At 61.0% G+C, this 22,978-nt stretch overlaps 3 protein-coding genes across 4 annotated transcripts; 2 read left to right on the plus strand and 1 right to left on the minus strand.

Moving 5' to 3' along the window:
* Positions 1-2,502: 2,502 nt before the first annotated feature.
* Positions 2,503-14,415, minus strand: UBQLN4 (ubiquilin 4). The gene is made up of 11 exons (XM_086478363.1): positions 14,257-14,415; positions 12,011-12,162; positions 9,427-9,632; positions 8,855-9,117; positions 7,444-7,602; positions 6,210-6,435; positions 5,693-5,832; positions 5,171-5,254; positions 4,438-4,553; positions 3,599-3,776; positions 2,503-3,138 (listed from the first exon to the last, which is right to left on the minus strand). The coding sequence occupies exons 1-11, from the start codon at positions 14,407-14,409 to the stop codon at positions 2,986-2,988; spliced, it is 1,830 nt and encodes a 609-aa protein (XP_086334489.1). The 5' UTR covers positions 14,410-14,415; the 3' UTR covers positions 2,503-2,985.
* Positions 14,416-15,853: 1,438 nt separating this feature from the next.
* On the plus strand, positions 15,854-17,982 carry LAMTOR2 (late endosomal/lysosomal adaptor, MAPK and MTOR activator 2). Of its 2 annotated transcripts, XM_086478400.1 has the most exons (4): positions 15,854-15,938; positions 17,114-17,276; positions 17,404-17,493; positions 17,796-17,982. In XM_086478400.1, exons 1-4 carry the CDS (start codon positions 15,871-15,873, stop codon positions 17,850-17,852), a joined length of 378 nt encoding a protein of 125 aa, XP_086334526.1. In that variant the 5' UTR covers positions 15,854-15,870; the 3' UTR covers positions 17,853-17,982. The 2 variants fall into 2 exon arrangements, with proteins under 2 accessions (XP_086334526.1, XP_086334527.1); XM_086478401.1 differs by lacking the exon at positions 17,404-17,493.
* Positions 17,983-18,780: 798 nt separating this feature from the next.
* RAB25 (RAB25, member RAS oncogene family) lies at positions 18,781-21,537 on the plus strand. The gene is made up of 5 exons (XM_086478394.1): positions 18,781-18,820; positions 19,872-20,067; positions 20,186-20,379; positions 20,542-20,622; positions 21,407-21,537. The coding sequence occupies exons 1-5, from the start codon at positions 18,781-18,783 to the stop codon at positions 21,535-21,537; spliced, it is 642 nt and encodes a 213-aa protein (XP_086334520.1).
* Positions 21,538-22,978: the final 1,441 nt, after the last annotated feature.

Raw genomic sequence — 22,978 nt, forward strand, 5'->3', positions numbered from 1 at the left:
GGATGCTGCGACGGGGAGAGACAGGAGAGAAATATGTTTTCCTGCTTAAACGAGCAGAGAAACACAGAGGACTGAACGGCCTGGGGAGACTCGGCATCTTCCCCCTCCTCACTTCTCCTCCCGAGATTTCCCCCTCCTCCTTCTACGGGAGAACGGCTTCCACGCACTTGCCACGGGCCAGAGCTCGCTCTGGAAAAGCGGGACCCCAGTTTAAGACCAAAACCAAAAAAAAAAAACCCAAGCAAGAACTGCTCCAAGCAGCACGTTGGTTCTCCTCAATAACTCACAGCCGCCAGCAGGATCCCTCCACCGCGCAGGTGACTCCCAGCCCAGCAGCCTCCGCGCCGCCGGCCTCACCTCGGCGACACCGAAGCATCGCCCAACGCTGCTCCATCTCTCGCCAGTCCGAGCCAAGGCGGCACCGGCAGCCGCCGCCTCGCAGGAGCCCTCCCCTCTCGGCAGGCTCGTTGCTTCGGACCCACTGGATCCCTCCTGGCCCCTCCAAGTCCTTCCCGCATCCGAAGCGGAGGGACAGGGACAGGTCAGAAGCTTGTCCTGCCGGCAAGCAGCGCGGCAGCTCCCCTCCCACGCGCGACCCTCGCATCGGTGGGGTTTACCCCCCCCCCATCAGCACATTTGCCAACGCCGAGGAGGGAGCTGGAAGGGCCGTTTCTGCCTGGTTTGGGACCAGTTTAGCTTTTCAACGGGGTTCAGGCGCAGAGCACCACCTCGTTGCCAAGACGGGGGTACGTCTCCGCTCCCCGTGGCGCCACCTTCTCCTTCCAGCCGCCTTCTCCGCTCGCCTCTCGCTTACCTGGTTACCCCGGCCTTCCCACAAGCGCATTCTTTGCAAGAGCTGGCTTGCACGGGGACGGAGCCTTTGCAGAGACAAAGGGACCTTAGCGCAGGCAAAGGACATCCACCCAACCTAAGAGACCACGAAGGACCACACAGGCCTTTTGATAAACCCACTTTTATCTGCAAAAGGGCCCATCAGCAACATCAAGAGCGAGCTCTGACCCGGCCAGTGCCCCCGGGCACTCCCGTACCCATCCCTACACAACTCTCTGCAAATGGTTTGAGGAGAGGTTGCCACACGAAATCCACCCGGCCTCCAAGAGGAGCGATGAAAGCGAAGCTTTCCCCATCCTCATCTCAAAAGCCCCAGGCTGTTGTGATGCACACACACACACGCAGCAGCGCTTCCAGCCCGCACGCGCTCCCGTGTTTTCTCAAGCAGCCGCTGCTCCACCTACGCTCTCCCAGCACCGCAGAGCCTGACAGATCCCACCGCCGAGTCGGAAGGGGTGGGTGCAGCAGGTTTTACAGGTACACAAGCAAGCAGCGCCGGGATTCCTCCCGTTCCCTCGCGCTGCCCGATCCTTCCCTGCCCAAAGAAACTTTATACCAACAGCGAGCACCGCGCTGGCTACAGAGAAACAGGGGTAAAACCCACCGTGCCCAGAGCTGCTCCCTTGGGCACCGGCACCGTCCGGCTGCGAGCAACCACCTCGGGGGTCAGCAGACCCCGGTGGCTTCTTCCACACCGTGGGTCACGTCACCCAAACACAGAACTGGCGTCAGCTTGTCCTACACATACTCCAGAGTCTCTAATTCAAAGCTTCCCAACGGGCACGTTGAAGGGCAGGTTTTGGGCAAGGCTTTGAGTGCCGAAGCGCCCCCCGAGAGGGGCGGCAGCCCAGGCAGGCGGGGAGGCTGCGCGCCACCCCGCACCCCCGGCAAGAGGCAAGCGTGGGGGGGGGGTGTGTGAGGCCAACGGACCCCCAAGTCACTGGGGGAACCCTCTTGGATCAGCGTAAAGGTGGCAAGGAAGGAAGATACATGGAGTGCAGGGAGACAGATGGTTGTGCGCATTTATTTGTCTTTGATAAAAATGGTATGCAAATTACACCGCCATGGAGGCTCCTGGGAAAATTTCACCCTGCTGGTCCTTGGGGAGTTTCTTGGAGAGTTGTAACATTCAAACACACCAAAATCGGGGCCGGGGGTAGGGGGGGGGGGGGGGGGATGGAGGATGGACCTAAACCGGGAAGGACATGAATTTCGACATTTTCCAGTGAAGCGAAAAGATCGTTTACCTTATTTTTCAATTTCCTTTCTTTTTGTTGTTGTTGTTTTTACACTTCCAGCAATGAGCCGACTGAGCACAAGAGTCAACAACCCCCCCCCCCCCCCCCCCCCGACGCCACTGCGCAAGAACTAAACTGCTCGGGCAGAAACACCCCTCTCAGCCACGTTCTCCTGCACGGCCCTTTCGCCTCGAGAACAGCAAGCCCGATCCCCGAAGGCATCCAGGCTCCTTTACACCACCCCGAGAGCACAAAGAGGCCATGCTTCAAACGCAGTTTTCATGCACATGAACCCTCTACCAGGAGATCAGAGGCACCTGCGTGCAAGGGACACAGGCTCCGTTCATCCAATGGGAGATTAAGACAAATGACATCAGAAATGCCCAGATCATTTCAATTTTTTCTTTTTTTTTTCTTTTTTTTGTTTCCTCTTTTGATCCATTCCCAATAAGATGCTGGGCGAAAGAACCAAAACCCAAACTTGGCTCAAGTTTTAAATATTTGCCTGAAAGGAGGGCTAGGGGAGGGAATCATGTACAGTTAAAATCAAGCTACTCAAAACACAATCATTCAGGTAAGTAACTAGAAGTATCGCCTCTACCATCTAGAGAGAGAGAGAAGAGTGTCTGAGACAGAGGGCATATTTAGGAAAAAATACACATCTGAAGTCTCTGTGGCCACGATGAGAACTGGAATCCACATACAAGCCAGTTAAAGAGCATTTCAACATGAAATCTTAACTTAGTAGGAAGGTCAGGGGTTAAGCTGTATCTTTTTGTTTTAAATACATGGACAGCTGTCAGGTATGAAAATGATGGTGGGCTTTCCTGAAAGATCCCCCTGTGCATGTGTATGGATGCATGTGCTGACGTCTGTGGGGCAGCATGACAAGAGTTTAGGAAGGCTGGGAGCCCAGCAGTCTCTCAATAGCTGCATTGATATCCCCACCAGTGGCAATAAGTGCCTGGAGGTTGGCCTCACGGTTAATGAAGCCCATGGCGTTCAGCTGCTCCAGCTGCTGTTGGAATCGCACTTCAGGACTCTGCGCCTACAGACGGAAAGGACAAAGACCTTCAGAGTCAGACAGCAGAGGTTAACATCCAACACGGGCAGCAACGATGGCCGAGGAGGGACCCCGAGCTCAGCTTCAGGCGTACTGAGACGCTCCAGGCTCGTGCCGCGACGTTCCCCGCCTCCCCACACGGCCGCGGGCTCCGGCACGGCCCCCACGCCCCGCGCAGCCGCTCCCAGTTCGGTAGCTACGGTGGCAGCGGCGCTGGGAGGAGGATCCCCCCGGCGCTCTGAGCTTCCAACCTGCGCCAAGGGTGGCTACACCCCGAAGAAGGAGCCAGCCTGAGACACCGAACTCAGCCCCGTAGCCAAGAGCAAATCGTTGGGGACCACAGCCCCCCAGCGGGGTGGGATCGGGACAGCCTCTAGCTCACCCTGGAGACGGCCCCCACCCCCTCCCGAGAAGCGGTATCAGCCTGCGGCCGGGCGTTACGTACTTGAGAGCTTCCTCCGGCCAGCAGCTGGATCATCTGCTGCATGAGCTGCTGCTGGGGGTTCCCAGCCCCAGCTGGAGAGGCACTGGCCGGCGTCGAAGCGGAGGGAACGGGGTTCTCCGGGATTGTGCTTCCTCCTGTGGAGGACGGGGGCATTCGAGGCATGCCGAAGGAGCCGAGGCTGCAGAGGAAGGCAGGGCGTGCTCAGAGGCAAGCTGGCGCTTCTGGGTGTCCCCCCACCCCCCCACCCCCCCTCCGTGCCCCGAGAGCTGGGAACCAGCCGCTCTGCCAGGCTGGCCCTCACTGAGGCCCTTGCTCCAGGAGAGCTTTGCAAACGAAACCGCCCGCATTTGTACCCCGGTCACACGCGGAGTAAGCAACCCCCAGAGAGGCCCAGGCCTGAAAGGAACCGCAGAGACCGAACGTGACCCACGCTGCCAGAGAGCAGGAGGCCCGAGGGCTGCCGGCAGACCGCTCTGCCCCCACGCGCCCACCCAACCTCGTGGCTGTGCATCCCGCGCTGCTCTCCAGAGATAAAATTCTCGAGTTCAGCCGATAGCGAATACGGCGAACAAAAGATGGGGGAGGGACCAAGGGGTTTCCAAACCCTTTCTCCAAAAAAAAAAAAAAAAAGAAAGGGTCAAGGGCTTCCCGTGTGAAGTACAAACAAGCAGAAAGCGCTAATTATCTGGAGCTCACCGAGGCCTGCGGGCACACACACGCAGAAGACCCCACGACAGCGCCCTAAGCCGATCTCCTCGATGAATCAACAGCCAGCCTGCCTGCTGGCACCCCAACGTGTCAGCTCTGCCTGCAGAAACTCACTCTACAGCGCTCGTTACCTTGGCACTAGTCCTGGGGCCTCCGTTTGCAGCGTCTGGAGTCCCTGCTGGATCTGGAGGAGCGCCTGCATGGCGCGGGGGTTGGTGAGAATGGAGAGGGAGTCTGGGTTCTGCATCTGGGAACAAAGGCAGAAAGACCCAGCGGTACCAAACAGCGAGAGCTGCGGCAGCCACAGACCCACCCGAGCTTTCCAAGCGGAACAGCCACCAGCGAGGAGCTGCACCTCTCGCCCCGCAGCCAGAGCGAACCCGCGAGCCTGGTTCCTCCTTCAGGTCTCATCTACAGAGATACTGGTAGCGTTTCGATCAAGTTTCCTAAACGTACTGGGTGAATCAGATTAGAACTGGGAGGGGGGCACATGCCTTTGGAATTAAAGCCATTTGATTTGATTTACCCGAGTGACCCAGCTGCTCTAGCACAATTAGCTGGTTTAATTTTTGTAAACTCATTACAGGGAGAGGCTGCCCGCACAGGGGTTTTCACGTAGCTTAACGAGCCTCATTGGAAGTCCACCTTTAGGTGATTTAGATGACTTCATTCCCATTGCCTCACCTAAACAAGCTCTGCCTTTCTCTCTCTCTCTCTCTCTCTCTCTCCCCTCGCACACCTCTTCCTTTCACAGCCCAAACCACCCGAGCCCACATGCTTCCTACTCCCTTTCCTACAGAGGGTGGAAAAAAGCTCGGGAGCCCCGGGGCTGAGAGCAGCACAGGGCCAGACAGGGGCCTTTACCTGCTGCAGGAAGACAGGGAGCTGAAGGCGGAGCTGTTCTTGAAGCTGTGGATTCCCAGCAAAGAGGGGGACATTTACCATGATCTAGCAAGAGACAGCACACATAGGTAGGGTCAGAGGGTTGCTGCCACTGGCTGTTAAACCCTACGTAACTAAGCCACGAAGAACCAGTCAGTCATGCCCCTGACTCCCTCCCTGGGCTTTCAACGTGTTGCCCCGCTAACGGGGATCGAAACAGGACAGCTCAGTTCCTGGCAGCAGCGTTGAACAGGGCCACTTGGCCACGGGCAAAGAGAAGGGCCATTCCCACGTCCCCTTGAAAGCCACCTTTTTTGTTAGGGGCTCTGCTAAGACACAGGGTTCAGTCCTGCGACTGCCTTCACACCCTTGAGAAATACAGGAAAACTCTCTCTCTTCACTCTGGTTTCTGCAAGGGGAACTCCAACTACGGAAGCAGACCGGTCTCACAAGCATCGTCCTCACGGTCTGTCTGACAACTGAAGGCAACCGCCACACTTTTACCTGTGCTGCAAAGTCCGGGTTCTGGGCCAGAGTTTGCATCATGCTCCGCATGTAAGGGGCAGAGATCATGTTCTGCATCAGCTGAGGGTTTTCGGAAATCTGCTGCAGGAGTCCTTGCATCTCTGGGCTGTTAAACATGCCTGCAAGGGGAAAGGGAAGAGAAGACGAAAGGAAAAAACCCCTTACAGTGCTGCAATGCCTGAACTGCAACACGACAGGTAACCACAACGCCTTCACTTCACGCGCTGGCCAACAGGGAGTATCGCCGTGGACTTCCACGGTAGCGCTTTGCTTGCCGCCCTCCCGTGCTCTCGAGGGCTGCAGGGACATCAGAGCTCCCAAAGTAACCCTCCGCCAGGCACACCAGAAATAACCCACTTGCAACGGGGCTAGAATCCTTCCTCTGGAGAGCAGCCACGGCCCAGGCCCTCAAATCCCAGAGGGAAGCACCCTCCAGGGAAGCCTGGGTGACCCATTCAGTCAGCAGCACCCTCTGGTTCCTCTCTCGCTTACGTACCAGCCCCGATGCTAGCAGCATTCAGCCCAAAGGGGTTGGATACAGTCGGTGTGCTTTGGGTGGTTGCCGAGCCAGTGCTCCCTTCGCTGCTGGGTGCCTGGCTCTGGGAAGCCGGGGGCGTGGGGCTCCAGGGGTTCGGTAACGGCTCCCTGTTCTCTGTCCGCAAAGGCTGAGAGCTTGAGCTATCAGAATTCCCCGTCAAGGAAGAGAAAGGATTGTTGCCAAACTAGGGAAAAAGAAAAAACCACCAAAAAGAAACAGCCATAATTAGCCCCAGCAGAGAACGTCCGACTAACCCCACCACTGTCCAAGCTAGGGAACGGCCCATCGTGTTCAGCCAGGTCCAGAATTTGCTAAACCCACGGCCAGAATGTGCCTCCTGAGAAATCTGTCATCTGCAACACACCTTGCTCAGAAAAAAGACCAGGCTCAAGAGCGGCCACAACCCCCCCCCTTTGGCTCCCAAAGGCAAGGCTTCAAAACATCCATGTAAAACCAGCACCCGGACATACCAGTAGGTAATGCTAGACTGGAGTACGTCTGCAGAGCCTTTTTTGCAGACAGACCTGCGCTCCCTCCTCCTGTGCATCAAGCCAGCTGGATCCCAGCCAGCTCCAATCCAAAGGCGTCAGGCTTGAGCTAACAGAGCGAGCCGGGCTGGGAGCAGAGGGCTGCGCTAACGAAGCCGTGGGGCCTTCACCTCAGCGATGGCCGGCATCCAGCCTGCCCGGAGGCCGACGGGGCGAGGGGTGAGGGGCAAGGGGCGAGGCCCGAGGGGCAAGGGGCGAGGCCCGAGGGGCAAGGGGCGAGGCCCGAGGGGCGAGGGGCAAGGGGAGAGGCCCGAGGCCCAAGGGGCGAGGGGCGAGGCCCAAGGGGCAAGGGGTGAGGGGCAAGGGGCGAGGCCCGAGGGGCGAGGCCCAAGGGGCGAGGGGCGAGGCCCAAGGGGCGAGGCCCAAGGGGCGAGGGGTGAGGGGCAAGGGGAGAGGCCCGAGGCGCGAGGGGCGAGGGGCGAGGCCCGAGGGGCGAGGCCCAAGGGCAGGCCCCTGCTCAGACACACCGAGCTGCCACCGCGCGAGGTTCTCCTGCTGGTGGCTGCACCCAGAGCGGGAGGGGACGGACAGCCGTGCTTTGGGCAGGCTGTCCCCGGTCAGCACGGGGGGGGGGGGTCAAGGAGGGACCCCCTTTCCCGTGGCTCGGCACGCTACCCCCCCACTTAGAGGAACGCAGGCAATACCTGCTCCCTGGCTGCGCTGAACATGGGCTCCTGGATGTCCGTGTACATCCGGCGCAGGGCGTTGTATCCTCCTGGAATGCTCTCGAGGTTACTCAAAGCTCGGTCCTGGTTCCGCATCATCTCCTGCATCATGGCAGGGTTACGAGCCAATTCCATCGTCTGGGAGAAGGAGGAAAACGCGGAAAGCTCAAGCCCACGTGCGCAAGGGGAGAGCGGAGTGGATCAAGAGACTGGTTAGCAGCCCAGTGGTATTCTGTTGATCCACCAGCCAAGCACTGAAAGAGTTAAATCTCAGCTCCCAGAAGAAAGAGTATAATTAAACCCGTTTCACAGCCAGAGAGCAGAGAGATCATTTATCCAAGCAAAGAGAGCCCAGGGATCCTGGCTCCTCCCATCCTTGCTCAGCTCTCTTCCTTCTCAACCTCAATTCAGCTGGATGAGATTGTTTTGTTTCTAAGCAGTATCAGGACATCCAAACATTTAACACCCATATGTTCCCACTCAAAGTAGATGGACTGCATTCAAAAACTGAGAAGGTGGAAGACACTGGATCCTTCCCATTTCAAGAAACCCAAGAAATTCACCCTCGCCAGGCTTCTGAAGGGTCTCCCCTGCACAAGGAACATCCACATCTCATTTGAGGAGCTGCTCAAGTACGAATCATTCACAATTTAAGTCCTGCAGCTCAGGAATTTCACGTAAGGCCGACGCAGTTGAAAGATAACCGAGAAGCAGATGGAAACTAGGCTCATTCAGCAACAACCCAGTAAGACCTCCTGACAAGTCTTCCTGGGGGAACAGCAGAGTCCTGTCAAGGGCTATTGAACACTCAGGCTCTCACTCATTCCTCACGCTTCCCTTCCGATGAACCTTCGGTCTTGCAGCCAGCCAGTCCTCCAGAGCACAGGTCCCCTCTGTTCTGGGATTGTACAGAACATCGAGACCTCTAGGATCCCGGCCTATGGCTAGTGCTCTCTGCTGACAGAGGTACTAAAATACTGACTGTACAGCTCTAGTCTATACTTCATCAAGAGAAACAGAGAGAAATAAAAAGCTTTTGCAGTAGCCTCACTTCTCCGTGACCGCTTTCACCCCCACTCCTGAACCAGAACACAGTAGCCTCGCACGCAGCACGCTAGGATGATCCCAGCATCCTTTTTTTTTGCCCAACACACGACGGATTCAACAGCCCTGAAAGGGAGAGAAGAGTTGCAAGTATGTGGGTTGAGCGCTCGGTATTCACATAACTCAAGACCACCATCTGTTTGCGGGGAGCTCGCAGCAGGAAGGAAGAGATCTCTGAATTCACTGATCTGGCATTCGCACACTCCCTCTGGAGAGCAGACACTGAAGCTGGTCCACAAAGATGCTCCTGAACATGCTTTAAACAGGCCCTGGCGTGCTGACTCACCTGCCTCATGAGCTCCGGGTTATTCAGCATGTGGCTGATCTCTGGATTTCGCTCCATGAGCTGCTGCATCTGGGGATTGGCCATGATCATCTGTCTCATGAGGTCAGGGTTAGACATCATGTTCTGCACCAAGGGATTCTCCATGATCTGCGAAAGCATCTCTGGGTTGGACATCAGCTGCCGCTGCATCTGCTGCTGCAGCTCCATGAAGTTGGCAGAGCCCATCCCAAGGTTGCCCAGCCCAGTGATGCCGCCAAAGCCAGCTGGAGAGGGAACAACACACGGGGAGAGAGAGGCGTGAGTCAGTGACTGGCAGCAGCTCCAAAAAGAGGAGCAGCAGCTGAACTGTGCCTGTGCTGACCTAGGGGTACCCCACATTCCCCCAGCAGCCAGCTCTGAGGGAGGACACCCCCTACGCCTGCCTCACCAAGGGCTTTGGCGTTATCCTGAGCAGGGAAACGCTGGCGCCAAGCCTTCGGCAAGCAGAGACAACCCCACGAGTCAAGAACCCCAATCCCTTGCTCTAATCCTAGGAAATTCTTCTTTCCTGTCACCTCACAGCCGTCACTTACACAGGATGGATGTAGCACTATTCGGGCCTCCATCTCCGGGACCTCCCACGGTCCCCGACCCGCTGCTCCGTCTGCTGCCGCTCCCCGCATCAGAACCGGCGCTGCTGGATGTGGAAGGCTGAGACGGAGCAGCGGGAGAAGCAGGAGTTGCAGCGGGGGCAGAAGCAGCGTTGGGGGCAGAAGCAGCAGATGTCGAATCTTGGACCCTGCGAAGGAACAAAAGGCGGCGTTAAAAACTCCCGAGGTGCAGGAACGGTGAGCGGAGTGCTCGGCGGGGGGACACGGGACAGGGCCTCCCCGCTGTCCCCACAGCGGCCAGCCCTGGCTGCTTCCACTCCTGCCTGCACAGCTCTGCTCCCAGCTGCTGGAATCTTGCCTCCCATCCTGACATGTAACAGCCCCTGACATTTCAGCCTGGCCCACACGACGGGGCTTGACTGATCCTACCCCGAGTTGTATCTTGCTCTTCCTTGAATCACGCTGAACTATTTACCTCAGCTATATCCTTGAGCAATGAGTTTGCTCCAAACAGGAAAATCCTCCTGCTGCTCCCACAGAAACCACAGGAGGTTACAGCAGGGCTAGTGCATGGGGTAAACAAGAATCTGCTTTTCTGCAAATCCTCCCATGCGCCCAATATTCCTACCAGCGCTCCTGGGGACAAAAGTTAAGTATCGGCATTACTCTGCAGACAGGGAAACTGAGGCACGGGGCAGCTAGCATCTGTCCCGTGAAGCTCCAGAAGGTTTCTGGCCAGCTTGGCTGTGAACTCACATCTCTGCCACTGGTTGTACCTTGCATGCAAGGCTCCTCTGTCCAACACAAGTTGATTAGAGCTTCTTTTACGACACACATGCAGATATTGGGCCGTAGGCCACAAGCTGGACATCAGCTTTCTTGAGTAAACCAACCCAAGCTAGTACCTTGTCATCACAGTTCCTCCTCAGGATTTTTATAGGCATTTGAAAGAGAACATTGAAAGCTTATCTGAAGCACCTGCAGTCATGACAGTGAGTCCTGGACTAGTGCTGAAGAGATTTCACATGAAGTTAGACCACAAAATTCACTTTACTCGCCTCAAATGATGCTATTATGCCACTGACAAGTAAATAAGGATGATTTCCTGATTGTTTTTTTTTTCCAAACCAAGGATGATTCCTTTCTTTAACTGTCCTTCCTTTTTCACTCTTACTCCAGGACTTTAAAAATCAAACCAGAAGGTCTCTGTCCACTTCCCAGACTCACCTGACTGCTGCCGAAAACCAGCCGCCACTAAGAGGGAGGCAGAGACTGGGGAAACAAAGCAAATAGGAAGCTGAACAAAAAAGGAAGAAGGAAGCTGGAGGAAGGTCACTCGGGTTTCTCTCAGCACAGGAAGAGGCTGTCATGTCTTCAGTAAGCACTTATCTGTGACTATTAGCAGGGGAAAAAAAAAATGAGCGACCCAGGACAGCTCTCGTTTACCCTTTGAAATGGTTCACAAGTACCGCAATTTGCTGCGGAGACGGTGGTAAACAGCAGCAGGCTGTAAGGCTACCTGGAGGTGCAGAATCCAGAGAAAGAGAGGCCTCCTGCAGAAGCTGACAATACACCCGCTTGTCTTTGTAAGAAAAGCAGGGGGGGGAAAAAACCCAAGAAAAAGCACTAATCTTGCCTAAGCCAGTAAAGGCAGCTCTCCCAGGGGACAGCACAACCGCACAAAGAGCCGCGGCCCCGTCGGTTCCCCGGGAGCCCGATCCGAGCGCAGCAGGAGCCCAAGGAAACGGCCGCGACGGGGGAGCGAGAGCTCCACACGACGTGGCTGCGCCTGAAGCCCAGCGGCTGCTCCCTGGCACCTCCTGCGCCCACCGCTCCACGGGACAGCGCTGGGAAAAGCCTCACCCTTGCGGTCGATCCTGCGGCCCTTTCTCAGCCACACGGTGCAGATGGACACCAGTGAGTCACGGCCAAGCGGGGAGCTGCCACGGGGGTGCCCCCAGTCCGGTACTTGAGCTACTGCTGCGTGCCCGTGGTCATAGGGCCCGAGCCCCCGCAGGTTCCCACCGGGGCAGAGCACCCACCTGTCTGCACCCGCCCAGGCAGCCACGCTGCTCTGCCCTAAGACCGTGCCCTGCACGCACGGCGCGTCTCCCAGGGCACCTGGGAGAGCACGAGCACAGGCTTAGAGCAGAGCATATGACAGAAAGCGAAAGAAAAACGGGGTATTAGTTTCAACTTCGACAAGAATTCATCGGGAAAGTAATTTCTGTTGAGAGCAGCTCATCTTTGTTAGAACTGGTATCAAGCTCCGATGGGTTCTTTCAAGATTCCTAAATTATAAAGGCTCAAAATACACCAAGACACATACACGAGTTGTGCTAAAGAAGAGTCAGTCCCCTCAGGTACCCGCCACCAACTTACACAGCTGTGGAACCCAGGGAAAGGACAGGCCGAGCGATAAACCCCACCGCTGCACGGCAAAGCCACGGCAGGGAGAGAACCTGGGGAAGAATTCTCCGGCAGATTGCCGGGCAGAAATGCTCCACTACCGTTTACTGGCATCACCCGTTCACCCTCAGCCCCATGAGACCAAAGAGTTTCTTACTTCTGCGGAGTCTTAATGACCAAGTGCACAGTCAGCCCATCTTTGATCCCGTGTTGATTCAACGTGTCTCCATCCTTCAGGATCTTCCCAGCAAAGATCAGAACCAGCTGATCCTGTTTGGCTTTAAACCGCCTGGAAATCTCTTCTTTGAACTGAAAAACAAACAAAAGCATTTTTCAGGCAAAGGACCGAGGCCAGAAATTTAAAGCTAATACTCCAGATATCACATCCACTATGCAAACAGCATAAGGAACTGACAGTCCTTCAGAACCTCACCCAAACGGAGCCCATGCAGGTACCAATTCGGTCACCAGCTGCTGAGGATGTCCCAGGCGTTAAGGGAAAAACAAAAAACCAAAAAAGACAAGCTCTACGCTTACAAAACGCGGAGTAAATTTCAGAAAGAACAGAGCAATTACCTCAAGAAGAGCTGAAGGCTTCCAAAGCAAGATCAAGTGTCTCTTAGGTCTAATCCAAATAGACCATTTATCCTCTGAATGACTGAACTGTTTTTGTCTCTGCTCATTTGATTTTTTTTTTCCTAAGGAAAGCCCAACTCTGATTTAATACAGGACAGAGCTCTATGGAAAAGGGAACAATCCTTTATCAGCCAATGGAAATAAACTAGGTCTTCTCCAACTCCTATTTCTGCAGCTGAATTCCCTACGAGCGTGCCACGCCACATAACACGGACACCTCTTCTTTCCTCTGTGATGGGGTGGGATTAACACCTGCCAATAAGATTGTCATTGCTGCCCCAGCTGGGGCATTCCCAATTTGCGAGGAACAAAAAATACTTGCATTTGGAAGCCACAAACTACAGGAAATTCAGAGGGAAAGGCCAGGAGGGAAAGAGAAGCGCGCACCTGTCCCAGAGGAGCTCGCGGCCTTCGCACCAAAACCCTCAAAAACAACGCCCAGAGAGCGCAGCCCTGAGCCTCGGGTCATCCCGGCCGCAAAGCTTCGTGCCCTCCTCTGCACAAAGCCGTCGTGACATCCCGCTTGCAACCGACGGGCTCTCAGGAGCCGAGCGGGAAGGAGCAGGAGGGCTACGCATCCCACAGCCCCTGCCCACCAGAGATCCCCGCCAGGTCCCTCACACCACAACCTCGTGCCCTACGCCCCAGACCAAAGCGGGCAGCAAGCCAGGATGGGGAGAGCCGTGTCGATGACACCTGGCCCCAGCGGGCACGGCCACACGGACAGGGCTTGAGCCAGTCCTTGTAAACCCCAGCTCCCTCCCGCTCGCCCCGTGCCACGGCGCCCCGTGACGCTCCCTCGCAGGGGCAGACCCCCACACCCCACGCGTGGGCCGATGTTCCCTTTCCTCCGCTCCATCCGACCTTAGAGCCAAAGGCTGGCCCGGCTCCTCTCCTCTGGCCCGAGGGATCTGCCTCCCGGTGTCCAGACCCACCCCACAGCACCCAGCTGCCTCCCCACAGGCAGCCCCCCCAAAGCCACTCTGCCCCCAAAGCCACTCCGCCCCATCGCAGCGCCCTTCGCGGACCAACCGCTCAGGGAACACCTTCCCTCCGGCTCCCCGGGCAGCCCAGCCCACGGGGCGAGCCCCCCAGCCCCCCCCCCCCCCCGATCCTTCCCACCCCTCTCCCCACAGCCACCATCCACCCCAAAGCTCCCTTCCCCACCACCGCTCCCCACAAAGCCACTCTCCAAGCCCCTCACCCCCACCCCACCCCCCAACAACGCCCTGGTTTCGACACCCACGAACCCTCCCCACCGATTACCCCCAGGACCATCTCCCCCCCCCCCCCCCCCGCCCCTCCCCGGGACTGTCCCCATCCCAAATGTCAGCTCCCCACTCCAACACCCCCCCCACACACACCCCCCGCCCCCAAGCACCTGCCCTGGGTGCTACACCCAGCTCCCTCAAAGCCTGGCTCCCGCAAGGCCCCAAAGGCCTGGGGTGCCCCCCCCCCCCCCCCAACCCGCAGCCAGGTCCCCAAAAGTCCCTCAAGTCCCTCTAGCCCTCACCTCCAACCCAGTGCCGTGTCCCCCCACTTCTCAGGGCCGCCGGCTCCCTCATTCCCCCTCAAAAGTCCTTCCCCCCCGCCCTCCCCCCCCCCCCCAGCCAGGTCCCTCCCCAAAAAGCCCCGCACCCCAGCCCGTCACACCCACCCCCCGCCCCTAGGTCCCCTCAGCCCCTCACCCCCAAGCCAGTCGTCGTCGTCGTCGTCGTCGTCCCCCAGCCCCTCCACACCCCCCCCCAGGCCCGCCCCCGCCCCCACCTCGCGCACGGAGGCGCCGTCCGCAATGACGATCTCCTCCTTGTCCTTGGGGGTCTTCACCGTGACGCGGATAAGAGCCCCGCCGGGGCCGCCCAGCCCCGCCTCGCCCTCCCCGCCGGGGCCGGGCCCGCCGCCGCCGCTCGGCTCCGCCATCTTCGCCGCCCGCCCCGCCAGCCCGGGCCGCCACCAGAGAAAGGCGGCGCGCGCCTCCGCCGCCGCGCGAGAGCGGCGCCCCGGCCCCCCCCCCCCCCCCCCCCTCCCCGTCGCTACCGCCCTCTGGCGGCCCGGCGGGGAGCTGCAGCGCCGCGGGCGCGGGGGGCTTAAAGGGGCGGGGAGGGGGGTGGTGAAAGAGGGGTCAACGCGGGGGCGGCTGCTTGCCTGCCTCGCCGGCACCCCCCCCGGTGCCTTATAGCAGCCCCTTGTTAGCTGGGTTCAGCCTGCACGTCCCCGCCTTATTAACTGGGTTCAGTCTGCACCCCCTTTACTAGCTGGGTTCACTCTGCACTCCCCCCTCCCCCCCCATTATTAACTGGGTTCAGTCTGCACCCCCTTTACTAGCTGGGTTCACTCTGCACTCCCCCCCCCCCCCCCATTATTAGCTGGGTTCAGTCTGCATCCCCGTTACTAGCTGGGTTCACTCTGCACCCCCTCCATTATTAGCTGGGTTCACTCTGCACCCCCCCATTATTAGCTGGGTTCACTCTGCACAGCCCCCACCCCCCTTATTAGCTGGGTTCGCTCTGCATCCCCCTCTTGTTACCTGGGTTCAGTTTGCACACACACCCCCCCCCCCCTTATTAGCTGAGTTCAGTCTGCACCCCCACCTTGTTAGCTGGGTTCAGTCTGTGCCCCCCGTTATTAGCTGGGTTCACTCTGCACCCCCCCATTATTAGCCAGTTTCGGTCTGCACCCCCCCCCTTGTTAACTGGGTTCAGTCTGCACCCCCCCTTTTATTAGCTAGGCTCAGTCTGCACCCCCCCAACTAGCGGGGATCAGTGTGCACACACACACACCCCCCCTTTTATTAACTGGGATCAGTTCGCACCCCTCCAGGACCCAAATCCATCCTGACGTCCCCTCTCCTTAGCTGGATCCATGTTGCCCCCCCATTATCTCGCTCCCGGCCCGATCCCCTCCTTAGCTCGATCCGTCCTGCCGCCCCCCCCCCCCCCACCCCTCACCCAGGGCCGCTGGGCCTCCCCCCTCCCTTTGCTACAGCCGCTCTAACGGCTCCATTTTTGCCGGACCGCCCCCCCCCCCCCTCGGGCTCCCTGTGGGGAACGCCCGCCATGCCGTGGCCTTTCCGCCGGGCCTGGGAGCACGGAGCCGCTGCCAACCGCGGGGCTTGCAGGGTTTGGGGGTGTCGGGTCCGTCCCGGCCCCCACCCCCACCCCGGGCCGGGCTGTCCTGCACCTCCTGAGCAGCCGGAGCCCTCCCGGGGGGGCCCCTGGGGGACAGGGCCCCCCGCACCAGGCCGCACGGCCTCCCTGCTACAGGGACTACAAGTCCCAGCGTGCCCTGGGCCGAACATGGCCGCCCTCTCCCCGCTGAGGGGGGGAGGCCTGGCCCGCCCTTCCCCGCCATCGCCGGGCGAGCAGCGGGGCGGCCGCGGCCATGCTGCGCCCCAAAGCCCTGACGCAGGTGCTGAGCCAGGCCAACACCGGGGGGGTCCAGAGCACCCTGTGAGTAGGGGCCGGGGGCGAGGGGCGGCTTCCCCCGGCCCTGCTGCGCTGGGGGCTGCAGGCTCCGGCCCAGCGCCGGATGATTCTCCTGAGAGGAATTGCTTCCTTCCCCCCTTGGCCTGGAAATGCCCCTCCGGGGGGGGTGGGGGGGGGGTGGGGGTGGGGGTGAGGGGTCCTGCAAGGGGCCGTGCAGGGTGCTGGGCCCGAGCAGGGTGCTGGGCTGGACAGGGTGCTGGGGCCATGCAGGGTGCTGTGTCCTGAGCAGGGTGCTGGGGCCATGCAGGGTGCTGGGCTGGACAGGGTGCTGGGGCCATGCAGGGTGCTGGGGCCATGCAGGGTGCTGGGGCCATGCAGGGTGCTGGGCTGGACAGGGTGCTGGGGCCATGCAGGGTGCTGGGCTGAGCAGGGTGCTGGGGTCATGCAGGATGCTGGGCTGGACAGGGTGCTGGGGCCATGCAGGGTGCTGGGCTGAGCAGGGTGCAGGGCCCGAGCAGGGTGCTGGGGCCATGCAGGGTGCTGGGGCCATGCAGGGTGCTGGGGCCATGCAGGGTGCTGGGCTGAGCAGGGTGCAGGGCCCGAGCAGGGTGCTGGGGCCATGCAGGGTGCTGGGGCCATGCAGGGTGCTGGGGCCATGCAGGGTGCTGGGGCCATGCAGGGTGCTGGGGCCATGCAGGGTGCTGGGCTGAGCAGGGTGCAGGGCCCGAGCAGGGTGCTGGGGCCATGCAGGGTGCTGGGGCCATGCAGGGTGCTGGGGCCATGCAGGGTGCTGGGCCCGAGCAGGGTGCTGGGCCCGAGCAGGGTGCTGGGCCCGAGCAGGGTGCTGGGGGCATGCAGGGTGCTGGGGGCATGCAGAGTGCTGGGGGCATGCAGGGTGCTGGGCTCTAGCAGGGTGCTGGGCCATGCACGGTGCTTGTCACCAGCCTCGTGCCCAGTTTGCAGCAGGTCCTGCTGCTGCAGCACACGCAGCCACCGCAGCCCCACGCGGGACTGGGGCCACCCCAGCCCTTCCTGGCTCTGGAGTCGTGTCCCCCCCCCTGGCCGAAAGCCCCTGCAAACCTGGGGGGTCGGTGCTGGGCGGGGGGTGCCCTTTGCTCTGCCCTCTGGTGCTGTAGTGGAGTTTGGTGCCCCAACTGGTTTTAGAGGCACCACTTCGCCACCCCCCGTCTTGCCTCCAGGCTGCTGAACAACGAGGGGTCCTTGCTTGCCTACTCGGGCTACGGGGACACTGATGCCAGGGTCACGGCGGCCATCGCCAGCAACATCTGGGTGGCCTACGACAAGAACGGGCACCAGGCCTTCAACGAGGACAACCTCAAATTCATCCTCATGGACTGCATGGTACGTGGGGCTGGGGGGCTGCCCTCCCCTCCCTGGGGACCCAGGGAACTGCCGCGGCTCTAGGGGTCCCCCGGGTGGTCCCTGCCGAGCCGGGGGTGTGCGACGGGTGCTGTTTCTCCCTGGGCAGGAGGGGCGAGTGGCCATCACGCGGGTGGCGAACCTGCTGCTCTGTATGTACGCCAAGGAGACGGTTGGATTTGGGATGCTGAAGGCCAAGGTAATGCTGGTGGGGAGGGGGCCGGGGCGGGGGGGGGACCCCAGGGCTGCGTCCCCACTGTGGGGTGGGAAAGAGCTGCTGAGGGAGGATGAGGATGGGCATGGTGGAGGAAGCTGCCGTGCCTGGGACACCTCTTTCCTCCTTGCAGAGCCTCCTCTCTGCCCTGCCAGCCCCGGCACCTCCCCACACCTTTTTAAGGCTCGAAAATGAAATATCCATGAAAAGAAAAGCCCACGTGGGCGGTGTAACGCGCGGGTTGCCAAATCCACCTCGCCCCCGCTCACGCCGCTCTCCCCTCGCAGGCGCAGGCGCTGGTCCAGTACCTGGAGGAGCCGCTCACGCAGGTGGCCGCATCCTGAGCCACCGGGAGGGCTTCGGAGGGGCTGCCGGGCAAAGGCCGTTCGCTTCGACGCCGTCACCGGCGTGGGTGGGGGGTGAAGGGCCCCGTTGGGCGTCTTGGTGCTGCTTTGGTGTGGCCTTTAAAAATGAGGTGGGGGAAACAAAAAGCAGTGGGGCGGGGGGGGGGGGTGGGGGGGAAATAAAAGCGTGTCTGATGCTTGTGTCTTTTTGTGTCTCTTGGGAATAAAAGGAGGAGCTGGGCGGGGGGGTAACGCACGCCCGGCCGGTGCTTTGGGGCTGCCCGTAGCTCTGCAAGGGGCTGTGGCCCTGGGGAAAAACAGGGCAGGGGCTGTGAGGGGCTCGGGTCAAGGGGGAGGGGGTGTAAGAGAGCTGAGCCCCCCCCCCCTGCCCGGTTGCATGGGGGTGGCGGGGGCTCCTTCCCTTCCCTGCTCTCCCCAACTTTCACACGATGGCAGCAGAGGCGAGGAAACGCGTTCGCGCCCGCTCGAAGCCGGGCTGAGCTGGGGGTTCTGCTGCTGGCCCTGCTTGCTCGCTCTGCCCCACGCTGCAGCCTACCAGGGCCTCAGCAGCCAGGATCAGGCCCCGGCTCCTCCTCCTCCTCCTCCTCTGGCCGCCCCGTGACGGTCCCAAGGGTGACACTAACCTGCCCAACCTGCGCTGCGACGCCCCGTCCCACCCCTTGAGTCAACCCGCCGAGCTGCACCGCCAACCCAGCCGGCCTTGGCGTGGTTCCTCCAGACCCCGCTGGCTCCCCTGCACCCCGCTCGCTCCCCGGCAGAGAGGAACCTTTGTCCCCCTCCGTCGCCTCCCTCGGTGCCTCTCGGAGCCCGGCCCACCCTGCTGCGCCGTCCGCTCGAAGTTTCGCAGCGGGAAGGAGGAAACCAGGCGGCGGCAGCCCCGGCGAGGGCGGGTGGCAGCTGGGGCGACATGGGCAGCGCCGAGGAGGATTATAACTTTGTCTTCAAGGGTGAGTCCGGGGCTCAAAGCCAACCCCCCTCCCCAAAAGGCATGGAGCGAGAGGCCACAAGGGGGGGAATTGGGATGTCTTCTCCCAAGCGCTGCCGGGTGCTGAGCTGGGGTGCTGTTGACCCCTGGCTGCAGCTCTGACCAGGGGCAGGGGAACAGGGAGCAGGCACCAACCTTGGCCATGTCCCCAGCTGATGGCAGCAAGGTCAGGGGTGGCGAATGGCACCAGGGTCTGCAGAGGCACGGGGAGACCCCGTGGCTGCACACGTGCGACACCGGTGGGGGCTGAGAGGGCTGGGGCTGAGCGTGACATAAATGTCGTGCGAGTCCATTAACCCTCGAGAGCGGCAGGCGTTTAAAAGTCCTTCTGCTGCGGTGACCTGGCTGGTGGCACACGTAGAGGACGTGGGGGTCAAACCTGGGCTGGAGGAACACGGGCACAGCCTCATGCCCCCCAGCTCGAGTTCCACAGGCACGGGACCCCGGTGTCCTGCGTCTCTGCTGAGTGCTACCAGCCGGACCCCACTGGACCTCGGTGCTTCCCTGGGGCACGGGGAGATGGCCGGGTCGTGGTGTGCCCACCGCAGCAGGGTGACCCGGGGCTTGCCGGCATCCTCACCCTGCTCCTGCTGCCCAGAGCCTGGTAGCTGTTACACCCCCCCCCGGCCCCCGCCGAACAGCGCTGGGGCCACGCCAGCAGATGGGGAGCATGGGGGGGGGCTCAGCTGAGGTGGCTCAGCAGCGCTCGAGGGGCTGAGAGCTCGTGACATGGGGACAGGAGCCCCGTTTGCCGGAGGAATGGCCACGCTGGGTGTTATACGCACGTGCCTGCCCGTCCTCCGTGCCCAGGTCTGGTGCCAGCAGGCCACGAGGGATGCCCGTGCACCCTGTGCCGGCAGCTGGGGGGGTCTGGCTGCCGCACTGCCAAGGCAACGAGCCACTGGCTGGTCTGGCTCAGGTCAGAAAGGTGGTTTGAATCGGTGTGAAGTGTCTTGGAGCAGCCCTCTCCCCTCCCTGACAGCTCCCGTGGGCTTTCTCCTTTCCTTCTGCAGTCGTCCTGATCGGGGAGTCCGGAGTGGGCAAAACCAACCTGCTCTCCCGCTTCACCCGCAATGAGTTCAACCACGACAGCCGCACCACCATCGGCGTGGAGTTCTCCACCCGCACCATCATGGTGGGAGACGCCGCGGTGAAGGCTCAGATCTGGGACACGGCTGGGCTGGAGCGGTACCGCGCCATCACCTCTGCGTAAGGATGGGACGCCCGAAATCAGGGCTCCCCGTGGTACCTGGGTAGTTGAGCCCCACGGGTGAGGATGCTGCGGGGGGTGTCTGGAGCATGGGGTGATGGTGAGGTTCTCCCGTAGGTATTACCGGGGGGCTGTGGGTGCCCTGGTCGTCTTTGACATCACCAAGCACCAGACGTACGATGTGGTGGACCGCTGGCTGAAGGAGCTGTACGACCACGCCGAGGCTAGTATCGTCGTCATGCTGGTGGGGAACAAGACCGACCTTGCGCAGGCTCGGGAGGTGCCCATGGAGGAGGCGAAAATGTTTGCGGGTACGGGCTGGCACCCTGCCACAGGGCTGGGGGCTTGGGGACCTCCCTGGTAGCAGGACCCGCACCAATGCGGGGCACCCGAACGCCTCTGAAGGGGCTCGGAAATGGAGCCGTGCCCTCGCCGGGGTCTGCATCGTCTCGGGGGGGCTCCTCTCGTTGCAGACAACAATGGGCTGCTGTTTGTCGAGACCTCGGCGCTGGACTCCACCAACGTCGAGCAGGCGTTCGAGACCATCCTGAAGGGTACATGCGCCAGTGCCGCGGTGCAGCGGGGTGCCGGGGCATCACGGGGTTCCCTACCGGGGACGCAGGGCCGGGCAGAGGATGCGCAGCGCGTCTCTCCTCTGCCCCGCTCCACGTGAGCTCTCCGGGGCTGGTTTCGGTGTTGTCTTTCTGGCTGGTTTGGTTTCCGGCCTTTCGTGCTGGGCGTTTCGCTCTCCGCGCCCCATGGCTTTGTTCTCACGGCCCCTGGCATCCCCGAAGCCCTGGGAGCTCCCCCTGTAATCCCTGGTCCCCCTTCCTGTTGTCCTGGGCTCCTGACTCAACATCTCCAGCACCCTGCTGAACCGGCCAGGGGGACCCGGTGGGGGGGACGGGGATGGAGAAGGGTGATGCTCGGCCAGGAGCACCTCTCCAGGAACAGCAGCCGGCAGCATCGGGGCAGGAGCGCGGCGAGGTGTGCCGTGCCGAGCCGTGCCGTGCTGAGCCAGCCTGGCCCGGCGAGCTGCCAGCCCCAGCATGGGGGATGAAGCCCTAATCCCAGGTTGGGCAAGAGGAAATTGCCTCAGCGCAGGGTGTTCCCCAGGCGCTGCAGGGCTGCAACTTGGGGGAGCTGCTCCCTTGTCACCCCTCAACTCATCCCTTCCGCTGCGTAAAGGGGAAGGAGAGTTCCCCGAGACGCCAAGCGGTGGGGCGGAGGGCGAGCAACGGCGGCTGGAGGCTCGAAGCTCTCCTTGCTTCCCTGGGGGGCCCTTGGCTGACATGCAGACCCCCCCCCCCCCGCCCCCGGGCACCTCTTGTTTTGCAGAGATCTTCCACAAAGTGCAGAAGCAGAAGCAGAGGAGCAGCCAAAGCAACACGGTGTCGCTTGCCAGCGAGAACCCGGAGATCATGGCCCCGGCGCAGATGGAGAAGCGCCCGTGCTGTGTGGCCCTCTGAGCTGGCTTGGGACCCCCGGGAAGCTCCAGGGGACCCCCGCAGCCCCGGGATGTGCCAGTGGTGTAGAGCTGGGTTTGCCTCTGCGCAGAGTCATCTGGCCACCAGCTGGTGTCACCCAGCCTGCGGTGCCACCCCTGTCCTGGTGCAGTGGGGACCAGCAGCCCAGACGGCGGCCAAATTCTGCCATAAATGGTGAGAAGCACCAGTGCTGGGAGCTCTTCTCTGTCTGCTTCGTTTTTCCCGGGCCCTGATTAGCATCGCCACCGTCACGCACAGACCTCCCAGCCCCTCTGGCCCCGCGGTGCAGAGGACTGAGGTACCCCCGAGGCACCGCTGGGGAAGGAGCCAGGAGGTTCTGCCCAGGATCGTGCCGGCGATGGGAACCTCTCCGATTGCGTCTGGCCCTGGGGTTGCTCCCGTGGGGTCACCCAGTGCCACGTGCTGGGCATGTGGCTGTCCCCACAGGTCTCCGTCCCCACCGGGGACTGCTCTGGGTCATGCCAAACCCTAAGGAGCGAAGTGGGAGCGCCCTTGGCGTGCCTCTGTCCCCATCCCAGACACGGGACAAGTGTGACATCGGGACCTAACGAAGGTCCCTGCTGTCGGCACGGCGGGACGGGGCTCGGCGCAGAGCCCGGTGCCAAGGGGCCCGGGAGCAGCTCCGTGTCCAGCACCAACAGTAATGCAATCATTAAAGGACTTGCGAAATGCAGGTTTGCTGAGCTGGAATTCCTGCGTGTTTGTGGTCCCATCCCCTGGTCCCCACCTCTGTGACAGGCCAGAGATCGTGGCCACCCAAGCAGCCCAGCCCCCATGCCATGGGTCCCCCTGTGCCCCTTCCCCACACAGCCTTTCCCAGGCCACATCCCCACACCCTCGGTGGCTTATAGGGGACAGCTGGCAGTTTATCCGTCCAAACTGTGACTTGGCCTCGGCCAGTTACCCAAAACCCCTCGGAAATGGGAGAATTCCTGCTGGATTCTCCGTATCTTCCTCTAGTTCTGGGCATTCGTTTCCCTTTGCACCGCGCAAGATATGTTGGCCCAGCTCCCATGTCGTGTCCCGGGTTCTGCACGGAGAGCGTGGCCGTTGACTGTCCCCGTTGGTGGCACACGTGCCCGCGGTGGTGGCCTTTCCCTGCTGCCATGCGGCGCTTTGCAGGACACCCCAACGCAACTGCACCCCAGAACCCTCGGGGAAGGACGGCGGTGCGAGCAGAGCCCTCGCCCACGGGAGCAGCCGCATACCTGCCCCCCCCCCCCCCTTACCTGGCCCAGGTGAGCATACTGGGCGGTGACAGACAGCCCCAGCCACCAGTGAGTGCAGAGGAGGAAGGGCTGTGGCCACCAATGGGTGCGCAAGGGACAGCCCCTGCCAGGGCTGGATAAGTCCCGGAAATCCCAGTTGGCCCAGTGGGAGTGAGGCTGGGGTACTGGGTGAG

This window comes from Leptosomus discolor, chromosome 26, assembly GCF_034619465.1.
Source record: "Leptosomus discolor isolate bLepDis1 chromosome 26, bLepDis1.hap2, whole genome shotgun sequence".
In the NCBI taxonomy this organism is placed as follows: Eukaryota; Metazoa; Chordata; class Aves; order Leptosomiformes; family Leptosomidae; genus Leptosomus; species Leptosomus discolor.

Coding starts and splice junctions, on each gene's coding strand:
- UBQLN4 (XM_086478363.1), bottom strand. CDS start 14,409: ATGGCGGAGCCGAGCGGCGGCGGCGGGCCCGGCCCCGGCGGGGAGGGC. Junction 7,603..8,854: donor ACCCGGAGCTCATGAGGCAG/GTGAGTCAGCAC, acceptor TCCTTCTCCCAG/ACGATGGAATTGGCTCGTAA. Junction 6,436..7,443: donor TCAGCGCAGCCAGGGAGCAG/GTATTGCCTGCG, acceptor CTTTTTCCCTAG/TTTGGCAACAATCCTTTCTC.
- LAMTOR2 (XM_086478400.1), top strand. CDS start 15,871: ATGCTGCGCCCCAAAGCCCTGACGCAGGTGCTGAGCCAGGCCAACACC. Junction 15,939..17,113: donor GGGGGGGTCCAGAGCACCCT/GTGAGTAGGGGC, acceptor TCTTGCCTCCAG/GCTGCTGAACAACGAGGGGT. Junction 17,277..17,403: donor TCATCCTCATGGACTGCATG/GTACGTGGGGCT, acceptor CTCCCTGGGCAG/GAGGGGCGAGTGGCCATCAC.
- RAB25 (XM_086478394.1), top strand. CDS start 18,781: ATGGGCAGCGCCGAGGAGGATTATAACTTTGTCTTCAAGG. Junction 18,821..19,871: donor TTATAACTTTGTCTTCAAGG/GTGAGTCCGGGG, acceptor TTCCTTCTGCAG/TCGTCCTGATCGGGGAGTCC. Junction 20,068..20,185: donor TACCGCGCCATCACCTCTGC/GTAAGGATGGGA, acceptor GTTCTCCCGTAG/GTATTACCGGGGGGCTGTGG.